We start from the raw sequence: 26127 nt of genomic DNA on the forward strand, positions 1-26127 counted from the left end.
GACACGTATGACGATACTTCTACAGATTTTTTTTTTTTATATTTCCAAAATGGTATTCACTGTGACAGAAGTCTTAGGAGTATATATAGAATGTTGGTAATAGCTATTTTACATCTGTGTTAAATTCTATATACATGTATTGTATTTGCAGATAGCTTTAATGTTATAGAAAACAGCATCATCGTTTCTAACAAAATTCATTTGGTGACAGAAATAACCGAATCTTTTACAATGTGTGCGATCTTGTGTTCTGCAAATACCGCCTGTTGTGCCAGGGAATATGAACATTTGACGAAGAACTGCTGTCTGTACTCTGTGCCTCAAAATATACAAACAGAAACACAAATTGGAATATACTCTCTCCTACCTGACAAAACTAATGGTGAGTTAATTGTATTGCAACATCTAAAAATTGAACTGATATATAGGTGATTTAGTCTCTCCCCTTCCAAAATTGAACGGATATATAAGTGCTTTACTCTCTCCCATTACAAAACATTCCTAAATCTAAGTTGCCTCTCGAAATTCAAATTTATATACAGCAATTCCTACTATCGGTTCTGACATGTAAATGATAAATATCGGTACAAAGTATCAAAATGCAAACACAATTAAGATACATGACAATCCAAGTAAATTTCCAAGACTTAAGTAGCATTATTTGTATATAATTATTTACAAATATAACAATTATTTTTGATATTGTTTAAAATGCCATAGTAAACAGAAATTAAAATATATTTTTCATATAACCTGTGTTCTTAGGAGATAAAAATTATATATAATGCACTGTAGATTTTAAACTTAAGGTAGATAACTCTGTGAATAATCCTCAAATACATTAGAATCTATTGGATTTTCAATGTTGATTTTATATTAAAAGCAGAAAGATTGGAATGAATAATTACACATTTCATAATATAGATCCATAAAACAACATAATTTCAAACCTAAAAATATATAGCCTTTTCTGGGGTGTATCACATTTTTCGGATTTTGCAAGATTCTTACAAAGACAGCTACTTGGAAAAAAACAACGAAAAAAAAAAAACAATCTACACAATGTAGACAACAAAGTAAAATACGACTATATACAAATGAAAAGAAGAAAAACAACAGAACAAACGATAATGATAAATTAAAAATTTTGGAGTTCTGACCTGTTCATACATGTAATTGTTTTTAATTCAATTTAATAATTATTACACTATTCAAAAATGTATCTGTTTAAATGATAATCACACGACTGCAAACGGAAATAACATGTGACATATGTATGGGTGTCGGACACTATATTGTACTTCAGAGATTTATATATTAATTTGGACAGAATTGTTTGGAATGGTAAAAGGTTAAATGTAAGTTTTTGTAAGAATCAAGGAAAAATGAGAGAAATCAGAAACATGCATCTCCAAACCCCACCGATCAGAAACATGCATGTCAAAACCCCACCGATCAGAAACATGCATGTCAAAAACCCCACCGATCAAAAACATGCATGTCAAAACCCCACCGATCAGAAACATGCATGTCAAAACCCCACCGATCAGAAACATGCATGTCAAAAACCCACCGATCAGAAACATGCATTTCAAAAACCCACCGATCAGAAACATGCATGTCAATACCCACCGATCAGAAACATGCATGTCAAAACCCACCGATCAGAAACATGCATGTCAAAACCTCACCGATCAGAAACATGCATGTCAAAAACCCACCGATCAGCAAACATGCATGTCAAAATCCCACCGATCAGATACATGCATGTCAAAAACCCACCGATCCGAAACATGCATTTCAAAAACCCACCAATCAGAAACATGCATGTCAAAACCCACCGATCAGAAACATGCATGTCAAAACCCAACCGATCAGAAACATGCATGTCAAAAACCCACCGATCAGAAACATGCATGTCAAAAACCCACCGATCAGAAACATGCATGTCAAAACCCCACCCGTCTAACAATGTTCACTCATGGACAAATTCTCCATTTGAAAAGACTACTGTTTCATCTCTGCATTACTGGATTTGTTCAGAAATTTTTCAATAGGATGTAAGAAAAAGAGGTTTTGACAGAGTTACCTGCCCTTGAAATGTTTGTTTTAAAAGCACATTCCAATAAAATAGTCAAATTACACTTTCAAAAAGTGGGTTTTATCTACTTTTATCTACGTTCAGTATGAACGCAGGAGCTGCTAGTCCTCTCTGTTCGTCCCTTTTGTCTCTGTTTGTGTAACTTTTTCACTTACTCATAATGGTCCATACTTTGATCATAACCATGATAAGTTACAGACAAGTTTGTAGCTGGTTCCGCTCCGTTGATTTTTACTAAAATCAGGGTCAAGTGTACGTTTTGTTCCGCTACGATGATATTTACTTTGGATTAAAACTCAAAGAAATCACAGTCTGGAGTTTGAAACTACCATTCTGAGTAATAGAATTAAGTTAGAATAAAAAGGTCTAAAGCCTAAAAAAAATTCTTATTCCTCTTTTTATCGGAGTCCTTCTACGCGTATTCCTCTTACAAACAAACGTACTTGAGTATCCAACATTGGGATGTGTGGGGTATGTGAGTGCGCTCACTAAGGTTCTTTTATTATTTCATGATATTCAAAAAGAAACAATAGCAAATGTAAAAAGAGAAAAAAATAATAATAGAATTATCTGTTCAAATAAATTTGAAATTGATTTTCTATTACTCAAGTACATCTATACATAGACGTACTTAAGTTATCGAAAATTAATTGCAAATTTATTTAAAAAGATAAATCTATTATTGTCAGGCATGGCATGATTTTAACCTATTTTCTTCTCTATATACATCCTTTTATTAAACTAATTATCATTTCATAAAAACTGCAAACACAACATAAAAAAACAAATAAAAGAAGATAAAAGAAGAATTCTATTATTTTTTAATTAATCTATCACACGAACGTTATATATCAACATAGATCTGTATAATAAAGATACAACATTATCATTTTATACGGTACCATGTTAATCACTTATGTGATTCAAGTAGTACATCTAGGTACATGGTGATTTCGAGGATCGTAATAAATGCCTCGTGCCGGACCGACTGCACGCTATATTGTATATGTTCTGAATAGCGTAAATACAGGTATACAATTTTCTCTAGTATAATGATGAACGTCACATACAGGTACCTAGAATTTATATCCAGGACTCCTGAACGGTGTTGATGCACCGAAAAACGATTCAGATCCATATTAATAACAACTTCGGGGCTGAATAGGAATATTTAAAAAAAGACGGGCTTCAGAGATTACCATGAACGGGGTTCAAGCTATAATCTACATTTTGGTCCAAAATTTTATATTTTTCAGTTGTTTCTGATTCAATTTATCAGCAAAATATTGCTGTTTAAATCTAAGAGTATGTAGAATTCGTTATCTACTGACAATGTTTGTATGCATGCATTGATTAAAATTAGGCAGAGTAATTTATATATTTGTATTTGTATTTTCATCTGAAGTTAATTATATCACAGGCAGCGGTGAAATATCAGATATTTCAATTAAACTATTTTTCTTCCACTTTCTTTTCAAATTTTTCCATCCAAACTTTCCTATTACCAATTTGATGTTTTCCATATCATAGTATCACTATGAATGTTCTTTCCGATAACCTGAATAATTAAGTAAAAATCTCCATAAAAATCTTGCAAAAGGCAATTCATGCATAAAAAGAGGTGCAGTAGTCGTATCTTAGAATTCTTAAATTAGGACTGCTTCCAGTCCTAAATTGTTAAAAATATTTCCTTGGATTATGGTCATGGGAGAATGGCATACACCAGTATGTAGTTTGTAGTGTGAGTTTATGTTATGCTTATGTTTGCAATAATAAATAAAATATTCTCATACTTCTGCTTTATCTTTACTTCAACATGTTCAAATAAGGAGCTATTTACATTAATATTACGACAGCAATTCAAGACGCACTGAAAATTATTGAGATAAGTCGAAACTTGTTATGATTGTCGAGACTGCTAGGGACATAAGTAAGTGGAGACCAGTCAAGACTTGGAATAGGTTATCGAGGCAGTTTGAGATTCATTTGAGACTGGTCGATACTTCTTTAAGACTACTCAAGACTGGTAAGACTGTTCAAGACTGTTCGAGACAGGTGGAGACTGGTGAAACTTGGTCGAGACAAATCAAGACAATATAAAACAAGTCGAGACACGGTCAAGACTTTTTGAGACCTGCTGGGCATATGGAGACTCAGTCGTGGCAATCCAAGCATTTTTCAGACATATTTATAGAAGTTAAGACAGAGTTAGCACAAGTTAGAACAAGATGTACCTAATTCCGACTTATATAACTTAGTAGTTTAATTTGAAATTGCCTTATCATCTTAACGGTGAATATATGTTAATTTATAAATCGAGCTAGGATCAAACAAACTTGCAATTACGGTCACGGCATTTAATACCGAACTACATGATTGTATATACGTTTTGGTAATTGTATCATAGTGTGGCATCAACCTTCAAAATTTGGATAAATTTACTACAAATTGAAACTACTGACACCATGTCACTTAAATAATAACATGTATTTATTGAGGTCTTCAAACTAATTTAAATAATATTGAATCACGTCAGCTTTCAATAGTTAAACTCTAATTTTGACAATAATGTGAAGTGTATTCTAAAAGCTTTACAATTGTCAACAATGAAGCCCCATATGGTAAACATGCATGCATGTATGTATTATGACAAATGTTCCAAGGTGTGACATAACTTTGAAACAAATCCCAGTAATTACTACCAGCGTCTTTTAAGTCGATAGATACATATAAGTTAACATACATATAATTTAAAGATTAAGAAATGTTTGGCGGTAAAAGAGAAAACAGATAATAGGCAGTGCAGTGACATAAGTCTAAACTAACGAATCTGTATGTGAAAACAATTTAGAATATTCAAACATGTGAACATAACTAAATAGTAGACTTTCTAAAGGGGTTTTACATCTATATGAAATACAACTACTGTAATTTGGATAATATTTGGTGCTTACTCTTCCTTGGATACTTGTAAGCCTTGAAACTATACCTTATATAGCTCTATATTTTCTTGCCACTTTTTATTACAAAATACTTTTTGGGCAATAGACCACGGGTTTATTTTCGTGGTTTTTAAGAAATAAATTGACAAATGCAATTGAATGCGAGTATTAGGCTCAGTAGATGAGAACAAATTTGTCCATAAAAATGGAAAAAAATGGTGTAATATTGAACGAAATTATACTACACAAACTTCGTTTTTGTTGTTGAGGTAAACAGAAACTTTCAAGGATAAGGGAGATAATTTCAATATACAATTAATGTCATTTTCTCTGTTCGCCGTTAGAGGCGCTGGTTTACGTACCTTCACCTTAAATCATGTTTTTCATTCAAATATTTTCGTCGGAACAAAATGTATTCGAATCTTGAGTTCACTTTCAACATATATGTAACATGCATAGTATATAATAAATGGGGGTTGGAGATTTTTATAGTTTGAAACATTTATTTACAAGTATTGCGTTTTCTTACCTTCAGAGTACATGCAAAGGGATATATGGGCATTTATCAAGTGCATTCAACCTTTCGTTGACACAAAATATTGTCGAAACAGACAGATGGACGAAAAATGTTTAATAACTTCTTGTTTCAAGTTGACCTACAAACCAACTTGCGCTTCTGATTTTTATGACAATTATGCACATTTTTATGGCAAATAGACACATTTATTTTTTTTCCTTATATATTATCTATTAAATAATTCATTTCTGCATAAACACTTAAAGCTAGAGAGTTTTGTTATAAAACCATGAGCTAACATGGCTTGAGAACTAAGGAATCAGTTTTCCAGAACTCAAAAAGGTACTTATTTAATAATTTATTATTTTGTCTTTACAGAAGTGGATTGCCCTACAAATTGGATCAAACATATCAACACATGCTACTTCATAAGCGACTTTTTCAGGACATGCGCGGGGGCATGGGTGATTTCAGGACATGGGCGGAGGCATGGGTGAGTGAAAAGAAAGAAATAACATGCATTTAATATCTATAGTCTTTTACGTCAATTTTTTAGATTTTAAATACATTAATACTTATGGTTTTTTTTACATATGTCAAATTTCATCTGCTATTATATATAATTTCTGCAACGTGGCTTCAAAAAAAACATTTATAATAAGTGGTCACTATTTTCTGCATGAACTGCGTTTTATATTAAGATCCACTTAAGGATACATGTATATAAAATGTTTAGATATTTTTCTTTTTCAAAACTGCTGAATGTCAATAACATGAAACATACAGGATATCACGGAATCGCTTTAAATGGTCTCGTATCTCACGTTTGTATGTGAAGAGAATTCACGATTTGACAATTTCTAGCATCGGTTTGTGTACTCAAAGTGCTACTGGAATTTGTCCATTGTGTCCTTTTATAATGCGTTTTTGTGATATTTTCGGAATATCAACATATAATTGCGCTATATGTCCATTTTTTATTATTGGTTTAAAATCCAAGGTGGTGTTATTTAACTTCTTTTTATGTATCTGAGGAATTTGGTGTAATAACATTTATTTAAACGAGTGAAGAATTGATTTCAGAACTATTGTAAGCAGGAAACGGGCATGCTGGCAGAATCTCACTCAACTAATGCATTACAGTTTCTTAATTTTGGTGCAAGGGAAATAGGGTATAGTACATGTAAGTATGCTTCTTTCTCTGTTAAAAAAGAAATGCAGATTGATAGTCATGCGTGAGAATGTAACAATTTCCTGTAGCTATATGTATCTCATGAGAAGTGGCGTCAAACAAACTTTTTATTGGTACACTCTGAAAAAAAAATAAACTATCAATAAAATGCATAACTTTTACTTTATGTTTAAATGCCTCCCGTGCATGGGTTTACAAATATTACATTTTGTAAAGACCAAACACTGAAATCTGATGACCTGTCTAAATAAGACACTTCAAACAGTCCCTTTGTACCAATCTAAATGTATTGAACCTAGATTAACCGAACAACTAACTAAACCGAACAAATTCGGATTCGGATTTTACAGGTTTACTGCAATTAAGGAGATAGACTTACAGTAAGGGACATAACTCTTACAAATTATTGGAGCATTGAAGTAACTTGGACAAATTTCATTATGTTTCAAATGAAAGCTTGATAGACCTTAGTGGAAATGAATATATGATACAAACATTTCACTGATCTCAAAAGTTATATCCCTTGTCCTAGGTCTACCTCCTTCAATTGCGTCTAACATTTATGGAAAACTTTGTTATATATATACTGTATAATCATTTATTTTTTGAGGTGATACAAATTCGTGGTTCTGTCTTTGACACAGATAGGAGGATCTTTTGAATTAAGTATTTGTTGCTATAACAACTTTGTTACAGTCATTTATTGATTAATTTAAATCAGCAAGTCAGCATATCAAACAATGACATTTACATCGACCTCTTACAGTTAATAATCAGAGTATATTCTAAATATGTCAATCCTATTTATTACTGTTATGACATCTGGAAAGGTACGGTGATTGTCACCAGTATAAATGATTTTTATCATGATATGCTAATTAGCGAACGACTCAAGGACAGCTTGGTACTCCCATTATTGTGTATAACGCGATCTACCGCACACATCAATGTATGCGATATGTAAAATAATGTATGACCGATTGTTTTAGGGAATAATCAGGATTATTGATTGTATGTGCTTATGATTGATTAAGTATGCAAGGATTCGAATATATGTTTTATTTGAAATTAAAATACATATTTGGAAATCAATTTTCGTTGGGATTTATTTTTCGTTCATTTATTTTATCCATGATATAAACGAAACTGAATCCCAATAAAAAGTTCCTGCTGTAACACTATTGATGACTCTACACTTGCTATGGGAAGATCATAATGTGTATTAAGAAAAGTTTTCTTAATGATACTTATCTTAAAAAAGCTTTTAAATTCTGTCAACATATAATAACGTTTGTGACAAACAGGGGTTAAATCAATGGCATTTATATTTGACGAATAACTTATTTAATATGGAAAGTATTCATGTATAACACAATATACACACGTTTTACTACCTTTGAAACATGTACATTGTGATCTATTTAATATAGCCTTTTAGATTGGAGGAACCGATAAAGAAAGGGAATCCGAATGGATCTGGGCTACAAGTAAAACTCGTTTAACGATAACAGATTGGGGTTGGCCTGACCCTGACGATGGTCAGGGAGGATCCGATTGCCTGTTGTTGCATGCTCCATGGGACTTTAAATAGGGTGACATTAATTGCCAAGCAAAGCTGCGATTTATTTGTGAGAAATGGAATGCACTCATGTTTACAATCATAGGAGTTCAAGAAAAGGGCCCTAAGTTGGTTATGTTATAACACAAGATAAACAATAATCTTTTTTTTCATATTTAAGGATTTGCAAGCAATTTTAGCAAGTTTTTCAAAGGGTCGTAACCCACCAGCACACGACAGCCTGGTTAAAGGTCTCATTTTGGAAAGGAAGAACAACAATAAACATTTTTTTTTGAAATTTTAAACTATTTTTATTCCGTTAATTATTAAATAATTTGAAGATATCAAAGTACTTAGCGTAGCTGCAATATTAAGTAGGTCAAAACTTTGAATTTGAAAGAGTAATCAAGGGAACCAAGGTTATAGCGGTAATCAAAAGAATGTAATCCAGGGACAAAGACCAGACATGGAAAACAGACATTCACAACAAAGAACATAAAGTAACTAAAATCATACATACAAAGTAACAAAAGTAAATGAGCAACTCGGACTCCACTAAAAACTGGGAGCATGGACCAGGTGCACCGGTAGGGTAAGCAACCTCAGCTTTTCTAGAAACACCCGCCGAGTTGCTCATAAAAAGTCAAGTCCGGGGTAGACAAACGAGGAAAGGAACAAGTTTACTTCTGTCCATTTCTCCGAACGGAGCTAAGGTGTTAGATTTCATTTTATGCTCATGTTAATAGACAATTTTCATATTTTTCAAATAAAAGAAATTTACCCTAAAATCCGACAGAGTCTGAGATAGAATTATGATTGTGACCTGTTTGCCATTTATTAACATATACTACCTTGCACTTTTAACAGAAACATATATTGTTTGTTCAATGAAATACACCGGATAAATTCCCTTTGACGCCTGTAATTATTATTTCGACTTAGTTTGTAAGTAATGTTGGTTGGGACTCGTTGATAAACGGTAACTTTCTGACAACATAACGTTCTTTTTATCGTGAAATAGCGTCATTGTTTTTTCTTCCGACGCATACTCTTATTTTATGACGTCATAAGCACGTTTTATAAACCAGCATTAAGATAAGACACTTCAGTATACATATCCACTATTGTTTTAACTGACTAGTAATTTTTAGTTTATATTATGGATCAAAATATATGGCCCTTCAAGCAATGTAAAATATCTTTTCCGTCACAAGCAACCAATTAGTAATGTAGTAATTAATCAGGATATCAATACCACTTGTGACCAAGTTAAACTTCCCATAGAAAGGAAACTTAAGAATGTTCACTGCTCTATGAAAATATAACATGGGTTTTAAAGGGTTGTAAAATCTTTCAAGATTTTTCAAGGGAAAACAATAGAAGAATAAATAATGGACAGCGTGCTCATTTGTTTGTTTGTTTTTTGTTTGTTTTTCATATAAAGGCATTTAAAATTTTAGCGGGAAAAAGATTTTTCTAGATTGTCCGTAGGTTTTGTTATAGTAGGTTTTATTTATTAAAATTACCACTGGAAATAACCAGGATTTCATAACACTTCCCCTTAATCACCAAGGTATGTTTAATGAAACAATAAAAAGAAAACACGTTCATGCTCTGAATAGGATAAATCCGGAGGAGTCCGAAAATCTGCCGTGAATGGCTAAACATGAGCAGCAAATATATCTAAGACAGGTTTCACTGTAAGTGTATATTTTGTTTTGTTCTCGTTTAGTTACATTACATGCACCATACTCTGTCGAGATGCAGTAAAGAATACATCATGTTTTACTAGTACAAATTTAAAGACAGAAAATAATCATTTATACATGCCATTGCTCGATGTTAATGCTTATTTCATAAATACAACACGTTTTGTTTTATTTCAGCTGCTGAGGTACAACAGTCTATAGAGGTCATGTATAAAATGAAGAGCAACTATACAAAGGAAATGAAGAATCATTTGCATCCTATTTGTATTTTCAGTAATAAAAGATTGCTGCATCGCCTAATTCGAAATATATGGGGTTATTGTCTCTTTGAAAAATTCATTATATAAATTCTGCTGAACAAATGATATTTAAGTACTGTTAATTTCTTTGTCTCAAAGGGAGATTATATATGATTAATCATCCACTAAGTCCCATTTAAAATAACATGTGTATAAAAAGGGTGGCAAAGGATACTTATCGGACGTCAGTTTACCACAATAATTATAATAATTACTACAAAAATACCAATTTGAAGAAAAACTGCAATTTTCGGTAAACTGAACACGTTACCAAAGAAGTGACCTTTATTCAGCGCTAATTATATATGTATGTATAAAATGATTCCAAATAAAAGGCATACAAGAAATACTCTACAATATCGAGGGATATTTCTTCTTCAAACATTATTATCACGAACTACGGTGGTTCCTCTTTTTATTTGGCTTGCGTTAACTAAAAGAATCAAGAAAAACAAAGCAAACGTAGAACACAAATAAAAAAGTACAAAACATGAAAACAAAACAATTCAAGGACAATAGGACTCAACTGACACAATTCTGTGAAGTGATACATCTCTCTGAGTAGGAATCTTACTTAAAATATAACCGTCTCTCACAGCAGTGTTCACTGTCGATACATTCGATAGAAGCTTTCAATCTCCACTTTGAATTTTGAACAACGAAAAATAATCATTAATAAGCTTAAAACAAACATTCAGCCCATAAAACACACTACTAAAAATACTGATACAAATTCCTTTCCAACAAATACGGGCCTTCAACGATGTCTAAATAAAAAAAAAAGAAATAACACAACAAAAGCAAACAAATATAAATAACAAAACAAAACAATAAAAAAAAACTAAAAATTAAAAGAAACAAGAAACTTCAAAAAGGAAACAAAACAAAATAAAAAAGACTGCAGTTCTTGCATGCAAATTTGGAAAAACAGTTCATTGTCAGTCAATGAAGACAGTCAATGATTAGTTGCATTAACCAGATATGAAAGACTGACGATTGACAGACTGACATGGCAATAAACCTCATATCAACACCGAAATAAATGAAATAATTATTTTTCTTTATTTTAACCTATTTTACTGCTAATTAATGAATCTGAAAATAAAAACCACGAACGCATATATAATGGCAAACAAGTAGGAGAAATTTTCATATAGACAAAGACTTGACATACAATGCGAATACAAAGATATATACAATGTACAAATTAATAAACAACAAAAAACGTATGGACATGTCTTTATTACAACAGTTTCTTATAATTCATCCATATCAGACATCATGAACTATTGATTTATAAGAAAAGGTTATAATGAAACGTCTACGACTAGATACATACGCAATGGCAGAACTATTATTGTAACAATAAAGGTTAGAAATATTCCTCTAACTTTTTTCACAAATAAATTTCAGGGCTGTCTTTCAATTGGAATCCAAGAGGAAATGTAAATTCAAACACCTGTCGTTACTACCAATCGGTTCTCCAGGATACCAATCTGTTAGGGTGAACTGTGTATTATTAGTACCCAAGCTCCATGCCACTGACCTATATTACTCTATATTTTACTATATTTTCCGACGATCCAAAAAGCCAGAAACTTGCTGTAGAGCATGCATTTTACATTGTGTACTTAAACACAACAGTAACGGCTCTGAAATATATAGCCCATTGTCTGGCCTTATCAGGTAACGCCCTTTGGAAATGAAAAGTTTAAGATTGGAGAGTAAAATTATCACGTTTGTCATTTAGTTTTGATTTCAACTGTACCACATGTAAGTAAAAGTCTAATAAAGTCTAGGTATGAATCAGACGCAGAAATTGCAGTTGTCCCTTTGATGTCAAGTTCGTTTAACCTATTGCAAGTTATGATTTAAGTTATGGATACTTAAATTGCGGGATTGGAGGCGAGCAAGGTAAGACATGCAAAGTTATTTTTTTTTATTCCACAACCGAAGCCGACGGTAAAGCTACTTAGAGAAAATATTCTTTTGACGGTCGTACGTCATTTGATTTTTTGTTTCATATTCACATCTACATGTAATTCACGGTCATTGAAAAGCATGTGTTAGTACAGTAATTCTTGGTTCTATTATTTATTAGTGTTGTAATTGAGTAAAAGACGAAATTATTTAGTTATGCACTAGGCAGTCCAATATATATACATGGTTGAGAAGACACCTTTGATCATCTTAGGAAATAATAAAGGACGTTTCAAAATATGTCCATAACATGTTGTTCCTAACGAATAAATACCATGGTACTTTTCAATATGAACCGTGGTTTGAATAATTTATATCAGTACGTTCAACTCAGTAGATATGTTTGTATATAATAAGTCACGTTTACTTTTTCCCTTGGTAATTGCTATATGTTTGAGTAGATTATTTTGGTTTGTAGGGTTACATGGGCACGTTCTACCAAAATGCAGGCCCGTGATTCACGATATTACTACAAAGCATATTTCACGTATCAGGTATCAGTAGTTCTTCATTTTGATACTCTTAAGTAAAGGTGTTTTGTTGATATCTATATATATATACTTCAAAAAATCCGTCACCAAGCACGCATTATGTTTATTATGTGTAACTTTGCATGATTAATATAAATATAATCATTATGTGATAATACAGCACAAATTCTCAGTGGCAAAAATTGTCTCCCTAGTATTTTGATGGCGTGTTTAGAATTGTCAGGGAAGCTCGGATTACAAGATTCATGATGCTTATATTTTAGTGTTGTTGTTCCAGGTAAGTAGTTAAATCAATAGACTTTAATGAAATTGGAATGTCGTTTTTAATCGAGAGGGTGTGTAATAATGAAACAAACTGTTATTTGGGTGACCCGGAAACCATTGGGAGATAATTAGGAAATTTCTCATGGGCTCAGCTTTGCGTGCACCACATCAAGATTAAGATATCCCTTGTAAAATATAATAACCCTAAAAGTAGCAAATAAAAACAATCCTCTGCAGTCCTTTTCACAAAAAAATCGTAAGAGTAAAATTAGTCGGAAGTTGTGACGTCACAATACTTAACTCCATTATGACATCATAATTTACGACTAATTTTACACTTAAGATTTTTTTGTGAAAAGGACTGCTGATTTGTGGCAAAATATGTATCAACTTTTTTGTTGCTGTTGCTCGGCATATCATGGAGATGATGTTACGTTTGATGATTAAGTTAGGATGTGTTCGATTTCTTAGGATACAATGTAGCATTTTTAAAATTACATAGAAATGGTAAATTCTTAGTTGTAGTTTGTATATTCCTTTTTTTGTTTGAACTGTGTCTCAGAAGTAAATAGCAAAAAAGTTGGAAGAGACACTGTACCAATATTAAGAGATTTTTTGGACAAGACAACGTAAAATACTATTTTTGAGTACAAAAATATGGCGTTTTATCAGAAGCTTCTTGTCTTGAACCCCAAAACATATAATTGATTTTTATTTTGATCAGTACTTTATGACGTCCAAGATCATATGATACAAGAACATGCTCTCCCTTTTTTGCGGTAACAATTATTTTGTGTCATATTTGTGATTTAACTTGTATTACTTCAGCGACTATTCTGATTGTTCTTTTCATTCTGATAAAGAGATGAACGAGGTTTTTAAGATCAGGTGAATTTAACAAAAGTCAATATATCTAGGAAAAAACAATTCAATCAGGCTGAAAATATCAACCAAAGGAGGTCCATGGGTATTCAATGAATGATTATGACACCAAGGTAAGACTCACACATAACTCATAACTCACAATTGCGTATTTTATTCAACATTTTGTAAAACATTTTACTTGATGCATATTACAAAACTTTATTAAAGCCCCGGTTATAATAAGCTTTTCTGTCCATCTGTCTGTCACAGTCGGATCAAACAACAACAAAAAATAGAACTATTTTACACACAACAGAGCGAACGAAAATATTCAACTTTATATCAATAAACGAAGAACAAATTAATTTTAAATCAAGCAACATGAAGATGCGCGTATAAACTTACTTCACAATACTTGTTCGTATATTATCATTTGTCTTCACAAGTCCATCACATGCCATTTCCCTTTCGAAAGCTTTACATTGTAAAATAAATTAGGTATTACTTTCGTTTATATGAACAAGATAGACATACAAAACAAATGTAACTCAAATGTTATGTTTTCTTTATTTATATGCTAGTCGTCTATGTCATCCCTGTCTGATTGTTTGTTTGTTTGTTGGGGTTTAACGTCCGAGCAGCAATATTTCAGCTATATTCAGACGATGAACATGAAATTGATGATAAAATGAACATGAAATGATGATGAAATGAAAAAGGGATTGGTCACAAGGACAATGGGGTCGACAAATTTTGATTGCCACTGGAAATAGGGAGAGGTGGGAAGGGTCGGGCAATTTAGCCTCCTGTTGCGGAGCCCTATGGTTCCTACTCCGGGAGAATACCACAGTAGGGTTCTTTAACGTGCTAGGAACGTGGCATATTTCCCAACACGGTGCACCACTATGGTTTGCGGTCAGGTTTTCCGTATTATAGCCTGACAATCCCAGCATGTAACACGCCAGGGGGTCATCGCCGTCTGAAACGTTTAAAAAAAAAGTTTATTATATTCAGCTTGTACAGTGGGCAGGCTGAACGTTTGTTCATTGAATATATAGAACATACGTTCAGCTTAAGGTATAGCATCTACCACACACTTAATACTGTAAACTCCATAATCGAGTCTCCATATTGTTTTACACTACACTATGTGTTGATCTGGTCATAAACATTTGGTTGCTGTTGCTTTAATTCAATATCATAATATGGCTTATCTCTGTAATAAATATGTCCATTATTTTTCTAACGTAGGTACTTCCAAACAGGGAAATATATTGTGCACAAAAAGATTATATTGTATACACGATATTAATATTACATACACATTTTTAATTTAAAAATCTAGCATGTCAAGTGTTAAGCAACTAAAATGTTTTTTCCTTGAAAACTATCTCTTTGTAATATACACGTAAAGACAATTTGTTTGATACAAAACATGCTACCTTCTACAAAAGTTTGGTTTGTTTGAACTTGGTAACCTAGTAAGATGCAATTGTCGATATTTCCATCATTTTTTTGTAATGTAAACTTCATTAGATATACAAGAACTCTACTTTCTGTGAACATTAGCATGTTGCACTTATTAACCACAACAGTTTTTTATTTATTTATTTTGTTATTTAATTTTTTTGTATAACAAAACTGATATTTGTGATGTACATGTTATGACCTTTAATTTGATATGCAACAACCTAACTATATACAAGACTTTAGTTTTGAACTCACTGACCTCATATTTGTTTTTTGTTTTTCATTTTTGTTTTTGTTTATGTTTTTTTTTGTTTTCTGTTTTGTTTTGAATTTGTATTTGTTTTTTTTTTTGGTTTTTTTTTTGGTTTTTGTTTGTGTTTGTTGTTTTTTTTGGGGGGGGTCAAACATCGACATTTCAGATGTACGCTTTAAGACCTTTCATTTGATATGCAACAACCTTACCCTCTAAGAACTCTTAGTTTTTGCACTTAATGAACCTACTCTTCGAACATGTATGACTTATCATGGTTGCATCTCTGATTTTTGAAATGTGTTCATATAGACTTTCAATATGATATATCACATGACCTCCTTCGACGAAGTTGAAGAGTGATGCAATATCATATCTATAAATAGGTATTGATGAAATATATAAAACCATTGTAAAATATGAAAATTTTAAGTTGTTTTAATGTCGTCGTTTTTTTATGTTGGTCCTTGGTATTTTGTCAAACAGTTGTAATTGAGCAGATCTGTCATTATGTGTACTGATCATGTGTGTCTACTGTGCGTTTTCAAATATATATCCTCGACGAAGTTGAAAAATATGATGCAATATCAAATCTATAAATAAGTATCGATGAAATATATCAAAACATTGGACAATATAAAAAAAATAAGTTGTTGCAGTATCGTTTGTTTTTTATATTGGTCTTTTCCTTGTGTGTATCAATCATTTGTGTGTCTACTGTGGGTTTTCAAATATATACCCTCGCTTTGAAAAACTAAAATTTCAATATAGATTTAAAACAAGAGAAGATATTTCAAATCTGAAACATGTGCCGCAACATTACAAAATATTTTAGGCAATTGTTGATTGTTTGTTTGTTTGTTGGGGTCTAACGTCCGAGCAGCAATATTTCAGCTATATTCAGACGATGAACATGAAATTGATGATAAAATGAACTCGAAATGATGATGAAATGAAGAAGGGATGGGACACAAGGACAATGGGGTCGACAAATTTTGATTGCCACTGGAAATAGATAGAGATGGGTAGGGTCGGGCAATTTAGCCTCCTGTGGCGGAGCCCTATGGTTCCTACTCCGGGAGAATACCACAGTAGGGTTCTTTCACGTGCGAGGAACGTGGCATCTTTCCCATTGACCATTGAAAGCTATTGACCAAACTTTACGACAAACGTGATGACTTTTCATTCAGAATTGTCAACTTTCCTTTCATCTGTGGCAACATCCCTTCAGCTCCTACGTATGGAGTGTTCATATCACAACTCATACGTTATGCCAGAGCTTGCCGAAACTACGCAGACTTTTTCTATCGCGCTAGAACTCTAACAAATAGGCTTCTGGAACAGGGTTATGTTGCTACAAGATTGAAGTCATCACTACAGAAGTTTTATGGTCGTCATCATGAACTCGTGGATCGTTATGGTGTATCCATCTGCACCACGAAATCTGATGTATTCAACGGGCCATGCTCCCAGTTTTTAGTGGAGTCCGAGTTGCTCATTTACTTTTGTTACTTTGTATGTATGATTTTAGTTACTTTATGTTCTTTGTTGTGTATGTCTGTTTCCCATGTCTGGTCTTTGTCCCTGGATTACATTCTTTTGATTACCGCTATAACCTTGGTTCCCTTGATTACTCTCTCCCAACACGGTGCACCACTGTGGTTTGCGGTCAGGTTTTCCGTATTATAGCCTGACAACCCCAGCATGTAACACGCCAGGGTTACCCCATTCAACCACCTGGGGCACACATCACAGTTACTCTGTAGGCAAAGCGCCCTAGCACCCGGCTAGGGTTCAGAACACTATTTAGTCGCCTTTTACGACAAGCTTAGTGCTGCTGCAGGCCTATTCTATTAACATCCGGACCTACACGGGTCGGCAATTGTTGAGCTCATTTTTTATGCAAATTGAATGAGTGCAAACACTTGAAATTACCTTTATGGTCTTATTTTATGGTTTGAGACGATAAAACTGTCAAAATAAGCATCATGTGTTTGGCTGTGACATTGATTTCAGTTCAATTGCATAAAACTGACACATTTTTGCGTATTGTTAGGATGCGAACAGTTTTAATTTCAATAATGGTCTAAAATTCTTGTATAAAATATCAAAACGGCAAAATTGTTATCCTTTTTGATATTGCGACGAATGACATACTTCTGCCAATTGAAAGCTAAGGGAATACATATTTTATTATTTTTTTTAATGGTCTTGTTATTCTGGGTTAATGTGTTTAATTCGTCAATATTAAAATCATACGAGTGTCTCAGACACAAAATTATTTCAGTATAATTTTTTTTTAAATAATTTACGTTTAGAAATTGTATGAGCGCGAACATTTTCAATCAATAACAAATGTACTTCTGGTTAATATAAAAAAAATGTTTATGAATAATGAACTGCGACACCTGTAATAATTTAAAATTACTCTAAAACAATCTTGTTTAAAAAAAATATTTTAATTGCTGTCATAGAATTAGGATATTTACGTTGCTTGCGAAAAAAGGCAGAGCAATTTGTTTGATTGAGCAATCAAAATTATTCCCTCGCCCCATTCCCCTATTCATTTACCCCATTCCCCATGCCACATTAACCATTGCCCCATACCACATAAAATGGGAAGTTTATCCCATACAGGTACTGTCACGAAATATATGTTAATGTTTATTAATTAGGTCTTATGTGTGTGTACATAGAACAGTTTTCAGATTGGTTATATATGTTATGGTTTTCAAGATATGGGCGATTGGAAGAAATTGACCCTTAAAGATGATAATGAAATCCTTAACAGGGTCATTTTCTAATAGAACATAATGACATCTACATGTTCACCAAGTATGAGTATGATATCCTGAAAAATAGGTTTGGGGGAACATGTTGACCATCTTGATAAGACGCTAATAAACGGGAGATGACTTTTACAACGGATAATGAAATTTGTATCGGGATTATCCTGTACTAGTCCTCAATGAGGTCTATCGATGGTCTAAATTTTGAAATGCTATCTTGAAAAATAACGAAACAGGATCGTGTCAAAGTAAATTTTGGAAGTGAAAAAAACTAGCACTCTGTGATCTTTGACCTTGGGTGCAAATGTAAGGTCACATGAACCAAAGATCATTGATGAAGGTCCATATCTCTACAACTTCCGGTTCTGGAAATATGATTTTTATACTAAAGTATGATATTTCAAATTATATATTTCCTGTATGGTTTGATAACGAAATACATGTAAATGTTTATTCATTAGGTCTTATGTGTGTGTACATGAAACAGTTTTTAGATATGAGCGATTGGCAGAAATTTATCATCAAACTTAAAGATGATAATGAAATCCTTATCAGGGTCATTTTGGAATAGAACATACTAATGAACGGGAGGTAACTTCTACAGTGGATAATGGATAAAATACATGCTAATGTTTATTCATTTGGTCTACTTCTTATGTACGTTTTCATATTGATCCTATCTATTATGTTTTTAAGATCTGAGCGATTAAAGGAAATTGTTTTAAATGGACATAACACCTAAAGATGATAATGAAATCCTTAGCAGGGTCATTTTCGAATAGAACATGTCGACATCTACAGGTTCACCAAATATGGTCATGATATCGTGTAAAATGTGTTCGGGGACAATGTTGAAAAAAACGCCAGTAAAAAGGAGATTACGTCTACATAGAATAATGGAATTATTCACAGGGTTATCTTGTGAAAGTCCTTCATGAGCTCTATCGATGGTCCAAATTTGATAATGATATCTTGAAAGATGAATAGGGGAGACCACGTAAAAATAAATTTTGCAAATGACGAAAGAATAAAAAAAAACAACAACAAAAAACATATTAGAAAAACAATAAGGTCCTTCCCTACCCCATGTAGGGAAAGACCTTAAAACTTTCCCATGTAATGAAAGACCTTCAATATATGCCATACAATATATGTAGAAGCTTCCGTGTTCTGATAACGTAACTTCTGCTAGTTTCGTTATGTAATCAATGTTCCAATAAAAAACTAAAAATAACCATATATCGGTTCGGAAATTCAAATTTACAAGACATTTTTATCACAATTCATAACATAATTGATCAACTTTGATTTTTGCAAGGTTCCTTAATTCACTTTTGGAACGAGAATACTTTTTATTGAGATTCAATCGTATCGTTAAGAAAAACATTTCGATAGTCATGTGTATTTAATTCTTAAAATGGAGCAATCGGTGATTGTTTTCTACTGTTATGTCTCACCAAAGAAATTTATTTTGTAAATAAGATATAACACCACAGACAGATGTTTCTGTCAATAGCGGAAACAAAGAGGAAGAGAACTCAGTGAAAACAGTGCATATGATTAATATGTAAATTGGGTGATCAATATATTAAATTACTAAATCAGGTGTTTTTATTCTTAGCACGGACTCTTCTTGTTCATATTTTAATTATTTTGGATCGAAATATATATTTCTTGTGTGTATTTTTTTCCGTCACCTTCCCGTCATCCTATCAATGAAATAATTCTGACATATTTCATAAAATCGTTATGCCAATGCTTATGATATTCTGCACACATAAGCGGTTATATCTCAAGTTGTATTTGAAGATTTCAAAACTCCGAAAAAGGTGGCAATTTTGAAATGACTGCCAAATAAGGAAAAAGTTTAAAAATGAATATTGCAATATCTTGCAAACTAGGTACCTAGGAACTTGAAATGTGGTGCAGTGGTAACGTTCAAAATGCAAAAATGCTTTTTTTTGTTGCCCGTTGCAATGGCAACCGATTTTCCCTCAACAATTTCAAAATGCTCCGATTTGGATGAAATTTGGTTTCCAGGATGAAAATGACTTGCCACATCCATATTCTGGCATTCCCAATCCGTATAAATGTTGCTTATTCCATGGTGACCGGTTTTCATTTTTGTTTGCATTGAGTAATGTGATTACAATTCTCTATGGATTAAGTATTAATATTTATCTTGTTGATATAATCTATCCGTGTTATTGTCCTTACACAATAAAAACAATGAGTTAGAACTCACAACCGCCCTCATAAAGGTGCAAACAAATGTGATAAGTGGATTTAATTTGATTGCTTTTTTTTTACCAACTGGTCCATGATAACCCATAGTTTTATTGATTGTTATAGTCAAATTAAATTTCTCAAAGATGAACCTTACAACATTTCTTTTACATAGAAAATGTTTCGAATGGTATTGCGTGAAATATGTATTATAAATATCACAAAAACCTATAGATATCTATCAATGGGATTTTTCAAAGTAAACTTTTAATTTTGTTTTATTGGTGAAAAAAGACAGTTAACGGCGAAAACAAACCCCTATTTAAAATTGGACGAAGATACATAACATGCAAATATACGCAACCAAATATCAGTATAGAATGTAGGACATGATTTTTTGATGTTATCCCCCTTTGTAATCTATAGTATCGTTTATCAAAGTAGAAAATTTACTTACCTCTTTTTGTTCTTTACTTTACATAGAAAAGAAAAACATACATTTAGGGAAATTAAAATTTAAGCACTTATGAAGTTCAAAGATATTGCATTTGTCACAGTTTCTGTTAGATTTAGATGTAAAAGTGTGTTATGTTGACACTGAATCTGCAGTGAAACCATTATCGGAGCTGCAGATTTTGCAATTCATTTATTACTCAAAGACATTTAGAAAAGGTAATCAATTTATCAATATTCGCAAACACTATGTAATGCTTTAATTTTGCTTTTCTGTAAGCACATTTGATGTGTAAAGTGCATGCGTTTATTTCTATGTGGTTATTTCAAATGCCCATCTTTCGAATAAATCTAATATGCATGCAGCAACGCTAAGCTTATCGTAAAAGGCGACTAAATAGTGCTCAGAACCCTGACCGGGGGCAAGGACGCCCTGCCCGCAGAGCAACTTGTTTGTGTGCTCCGGGTGGTGGAATGGGGTACCCCTGGCATGCCACATGCCGGGGTCGTCAGGCCATAATACGGAAAACATGACAGCAAACCAACGTATTGGGAAAGATTAAAGTATAAACCTTTGTGAACCGCCAAAGAAGGCTAAATTGTCCTACCCTACCCCCTCTTCTTATTTCGAGTGGTAATCAAATTTTTCGACCCTATTATCCTTGTGTCCCATCCCATTTTTAATTTCATCATTATTTCATGCTATCTTCAATTTCGTGTTCATCGCCTGGATATGGCTGTAAAACTGCTCCTTGGGCTTTAAACACTAATAAGCATTCAATATTTTTTTTGTATCTTGTTAAATTTGTGTAAGATTTTTTTAACTAAAATCCCTATATCGTCATGTTATTTTAATCATAAAAGTATCACAGACCTGATGATAATCTTCGTAACAAACAAAACGTAATAACTGCAACAGCAGCAGACACAAATGAACTGGATATTGCTGTGATAGCAATGACTGTAGTAGAAAAGCCATCCGCTTTACATGTATCTGCCTTTACGTCTAAAGTTAGAATTAAACATTCATTTTTTTTTCTAATTTTAAATGATAAAAAATGGTTTACATGGGAATTATGCTTCCCAAGAATAAATTAATTCTTAAGGTAGATCATACCTATCCCATGGAGCATTCCTTTCTTACGTAAGACTTGGCAATAATAAAAATTATTGTTATTATTTTGAAGTGCAATAAACAAAATATGCACGTTATTTTTCAAAAGACAACATTTTTATTATTGCCAATTCTTATAACTTAATTTTAAAACATATTTTTATCTTTAAACATGAGAAAAGTAGCTCTGAATTTAACTGAATAGGACATGACAATATTTTTTTATCCATTGAGATATAACAAAATTATTTTAACCAATCAGATTACAGTATTTATCTCAAATTAATTTACAACATCATGCAGTCATATATATTTCAATGAACTGATAGTATTTAAAATGGTATAAAGTTGTATAAAATGGTTTGTCTAAGTTATCAACAACAAAATTAGTTTACTTTAAAATGTGTATGTTAAAATTACGAAGCCTTTTTAAAGAAGGATAATTGGCGGAAAATTTCTTACAAATGACATTTGCGGAGGAAAAATATATTAATGATATCAGAATTTTAGTTTAATATTAACAGAAAAAAGGCTTCGGAGACCCAGTATTTTCCTTTTGAAATATGGAAGAACAAGAGTTGTTTCAACAGATTTATAACAAATGCTTAACACCAGTTTTTTTTGTTTTTGTTTTTGTTTTTGTTTTTATAGTTTGCGAAATAGTGATAATTCCTGATATCAATTTCTCAATTTCTGTGGCCTATGTTTCAAATTTTAAAGTATATTTGTTGAAGGTTATCTGAGACAAACCAGGAAAATCTATAGGTATGATCGTCGTTGAATAATTCATGACGTGTATAAAACACTGGAATTAAAAAAGTTTTCTTGATTTGACGAAATGTTGAAACTGTGTGTCAAATGCCGTTTAATGCATAATCATCGCTTTATCACAAATAAAAGGTATTAAACCTAAGCATGGAGTAAGGGGGAAATAATTTTATAGAAAATGTATTTTTAGCGTGATTAAATTGGATTTTAAGTGTAGTTTACAATTCACGAAGTAGTGGAACCATACATACACAAGATGCACATGAAGTATGCTTTATGGCTAATATTGAACGTTTCAACATTTTTTTCTAAAACAGTGTTAATTTTGAAAAAAAAAAAAACCTTTTTTTTTAAAGAAAATTCATTTAACATTCACTTAGTCTTATATACAATATAAATTAATATTGAACGGTACGTTTTCTGCTGGGTAAAAAAAAAACATCATTTAATGAACTGGATTAAATATGTTATAAATGAGTATTTCTTTAACATTTTCATGTAACTTCAAAAGACATTTTGATTATGTTCTAATGACTATTTAAAATGTAAATGTAATTAATCGATAAGAAACAATTAATATTGTTCAAAAATACTACTTAAGTAGCGGTCTTTGTAAGAATCATTCAAAATCTGAAAATGTGATACACCCCAAAAAAGGCTACAAATTTTTATTTTTGTAATTAAGTTGTCTTATGGGTTAATATTATGAAATGTGTAATTATTCATTCTGATCTGTCTGCTCTTAGAAGATAATCAACATTGAAGATCCAGTAAATCCCATTGTATTTGAGTATCATTTACAGAGTTATCTCCTTTAATTTTGAAATCTACAGTGCATTCTATATAATTTTTATCTCCTATGAGCACGGGTCATATGAAAAACCGAATGTTAATTTCTGTTTACTAAAGCATTTTATACAAAATATCCAAAATAAAAATATGTAGGCTTTCCAACCATGTATCAAATATTTTGCGTGATTCTTAGCGGGTTGCTACTTAAATGTTTTGATATTGAACTTTGTAATCAAATACCTATATTTTGATAATTACAAACCTAAGAATTCATGGAATGGTTATCTTTAATTCGCGTTAGCACCTAGAGGATATATTTGGCTGTTCCATTTTAATGGCAATAATTTAGTCAAGGAAGAATTGAATGGTTTAAACGTAATTTTCATTGTTACAAATTAATAAATATTATAACAAATCAAACCTTTGATAACGATATAGGTCCATACTCTGAATGGTTGTGAAATGCCATTGGTCGCTTCACAGGTGTAGTTTCCTTGGTGGTTGTAATCAGCGTTAGTTATGTTATAGGAAGCAGCGTATTCTGTTGCTTCGTTGTTATCATCTTTGAACCATTTAAACAAGATTTGTTTAGGATTTCCGTCAAATACCTGGCACAATAATTCTATGTTATCATTTACGTTTATAACTTGTATTAATCCTCGAGGTAATAACTGGGCGGTAGGTGAGTCTGTACGTGTAAAAGGATATCAAAACAGAATCAAACAAATGTATAATAATTTTCGTTTTTCTTTTTGTTTTTGTTTATTTTTTTTCTAAATTTGTTTGTCGGTTGACATGACTTTATTTTCAATGATACCTTGATGACATTATGAATGAGCCTGACCTTTAAGAAAATATATTTATCTCTGCGCATGATTCTAAATCTACAATTAACGGATAATTTTGTACTTTTTTATCGTGTGTTTCTTCACACTAGTCTTCATTAAATATACCTTTTTTAGTTGAGTATGGTGATAAAAATTCCAATCATTAATTTCTAAAACTTACAGAGTACATCTACAAAAACGTTTTCCTTGATAGTCACTAGTGTCGGCGGACCAATACTTGGAAACAAGGTTTTCCTTACAGTACACAAATATGTCCCCGAATCGGTCCTATGCAATCTAGTAATCACTAATATAAGTCCGATTTTGCTGAAAGTTTTGTTGAACTGTTTGGTCCAAACAAGCTCTTCATCAAACACAGCCGGATAACCATCAATTAGAGCTGTAAAATTAAGACCATATCCTTCCTCCTTAGTTTGTCTGGGGAATGGGTGCTTTAAATCAACATCTACGAATTAGATATTTTAAAGTGATGTATGAATATGTACATATGTTGACATGAAATGAAAGATGACAACCTATATTTAGAAAAAGATACATATTTGGAGTGTATGGTTTTATTTTTAAACTCAGAATTGAAAAGTCGCATAAAATGAAAATGTGAAATTTTTATATATTTTAACCTGTAAGTTTATAAAATTCGAATGAGCCCAACACACTAAAATGAATTAATAACAATTTTATAACTCTAAATGGTTATTCTATAATTTTCTGTGTGTTTTAACGTCTTCCAATTCTGATTGTCAACAACAACATTCCTCTATTCAGTCAGAAGTCCTGAAGGTATCTTAGGCATTGGCAATGACCAGGCGCATTCAGTTTTTAACCTGCTTTTACAAACGGTCATCCCATTTGATATTTCGAGGTTAAAGTTATGTTAAACCAAGCATGGATTTCGCTTTAACGAAAATAACCAATAACTGACATGTCAATTTACATATAAGATATGCAAAATATATAAAAACTACAAAATGTTAAATGTGATGATTGTTTGCGGTTCAGTTTACTAGACTTACAATTAGAAATAATGTGGTAAGTACAAGTGCATCAGTTGAGTTTGTCTAACTTGGTAGTTACCATATAAATACCTACAAAGAACTTCGATTGATCTTGAAGTATTGACCTTCCCACTTCCGTATGAAGCACTACAGATATATACGCCATGATGACTTTTGCGAACAACATCTATCTGATAAATATGATCCATGCTTAAAGTAGTTGCGTTGTGTGTATCTGCCTTAAACCATATGTATTCTATACCCAACGGAAAGTAATTCAAAGTATTACACCGTAAGCTTATGTTTGTTTGTCCTTCTAAAACACGAAATGGCTCGAACGCAGGTCCTATTGCGATATGCGGTATATCTGTCAAAGGGAACAATAAACATATCTACATATTCAGATCATTTTAATTTCCTATAAAATACAAAGCTCCTCGAAAAAACAGGCGAACCAAATGTTAGCTGTTCTTTACTTAAGTTTTGTTTTGTATTGAACCATTCA

General features: G+C 32.2%; 2 protein-coding genes across 6 annotated transcripts in view; one reads left to right on the forward strand and one right to left on the reverse strand.

The window, feature by feature from the left end:
* Nucleotides 1-6858, forward strand: LOC148598167 (uncharacterized). Its single transcript, XM_088560742.1, has 3 exons — nt 1-382; nt 5939-6053; nt 6644-6858. Exons 1-3 carry the CDS (start codon nt 232-234, stop codon nt 6729-6731), a joined length of 354 nt encoding a protein of 117 aa, XP_088416868.1. The 5' UTR covers nt 1-231; the 3' UTR covers nt 6732-6858.
* LOC148598168 (Fc receptor-like protein 2) overlaps nt 3038-26127 on the reverse strand; it is a 25786-nt gene continuing 2696 nt past the window's right edge. For 2 of the 5 annotated variants that reach the window (XM_088560739.1, XM_088560734.1), the window contains 6 exons: nt 25717-25989; nt 24788-25072; nt 24201-24467; nt 21980-22111; nt 21110-21125; nt 14074-15133 (listed from right to left, as the gene is read on the reverse strand). In XM_088560739.1, the coding sequence (XP_088416865.1) occupies nt 15064-15133; nt 21110-21125; nt 21980-22111; nt 24201-24467; nt 24788-25072; nt 25717-25989 (1043 nt within the window). In that variant the 3' untranslated portion in view covers nt 14074-15063. Of the gene's footprint in view, nt 3660-14073; nt 15134-21109; nt 21126-21979; nt 22112-24200; nt 24468-24787; nt 25073-25716; nt 25990-26127 lie in introns of those variants that run through there. The other 3 variants (XM_088560735.1, XM_088560738.1, XM_088560737.1) reach the window with 3 other exon arrangements.

This window comes from Perna viridis, chromosome 14 (genome assembly GCF_037379345.1).
Source record: "Perna viridis isolate PV_CMFRI_1.1 ecotype Kerala chromosome 14, ASM3737934v1, whole genome shotgun sequence".
In the NCBI taxonomy this organism is placed as follows: domain Eukaryota; kingdom Metazoa; phylum Mollusca; class Bivalvia; order Mytilida; family Mytilidae; genus Perna; species Perna viridis.

Bases quoted from the DNA above. Each gene is read 5' to 3' on its own strand.
- LOC148598167 (XM_088560742.1), top strand. From the start codon at position 232: ATGTGTGCGATCTTGTGTTCTGCAAATACCGCCTGTTGTGCCAGGGAA. The intron at 383-5,938 runs GTGAGTTAATTG...TTGTCTTTACAG, and splicing joins CCTACCTGACAAAACTAATG to AAGTGGATTGCCCTACAAAT. The intron at 6,054-6,643 runs GTGAGTGAAAAG...AATTGATTTCAG, and splicing joins GGACATGGGCGGAGGCATGG to AACTATTGTAAGCAGGAAAC.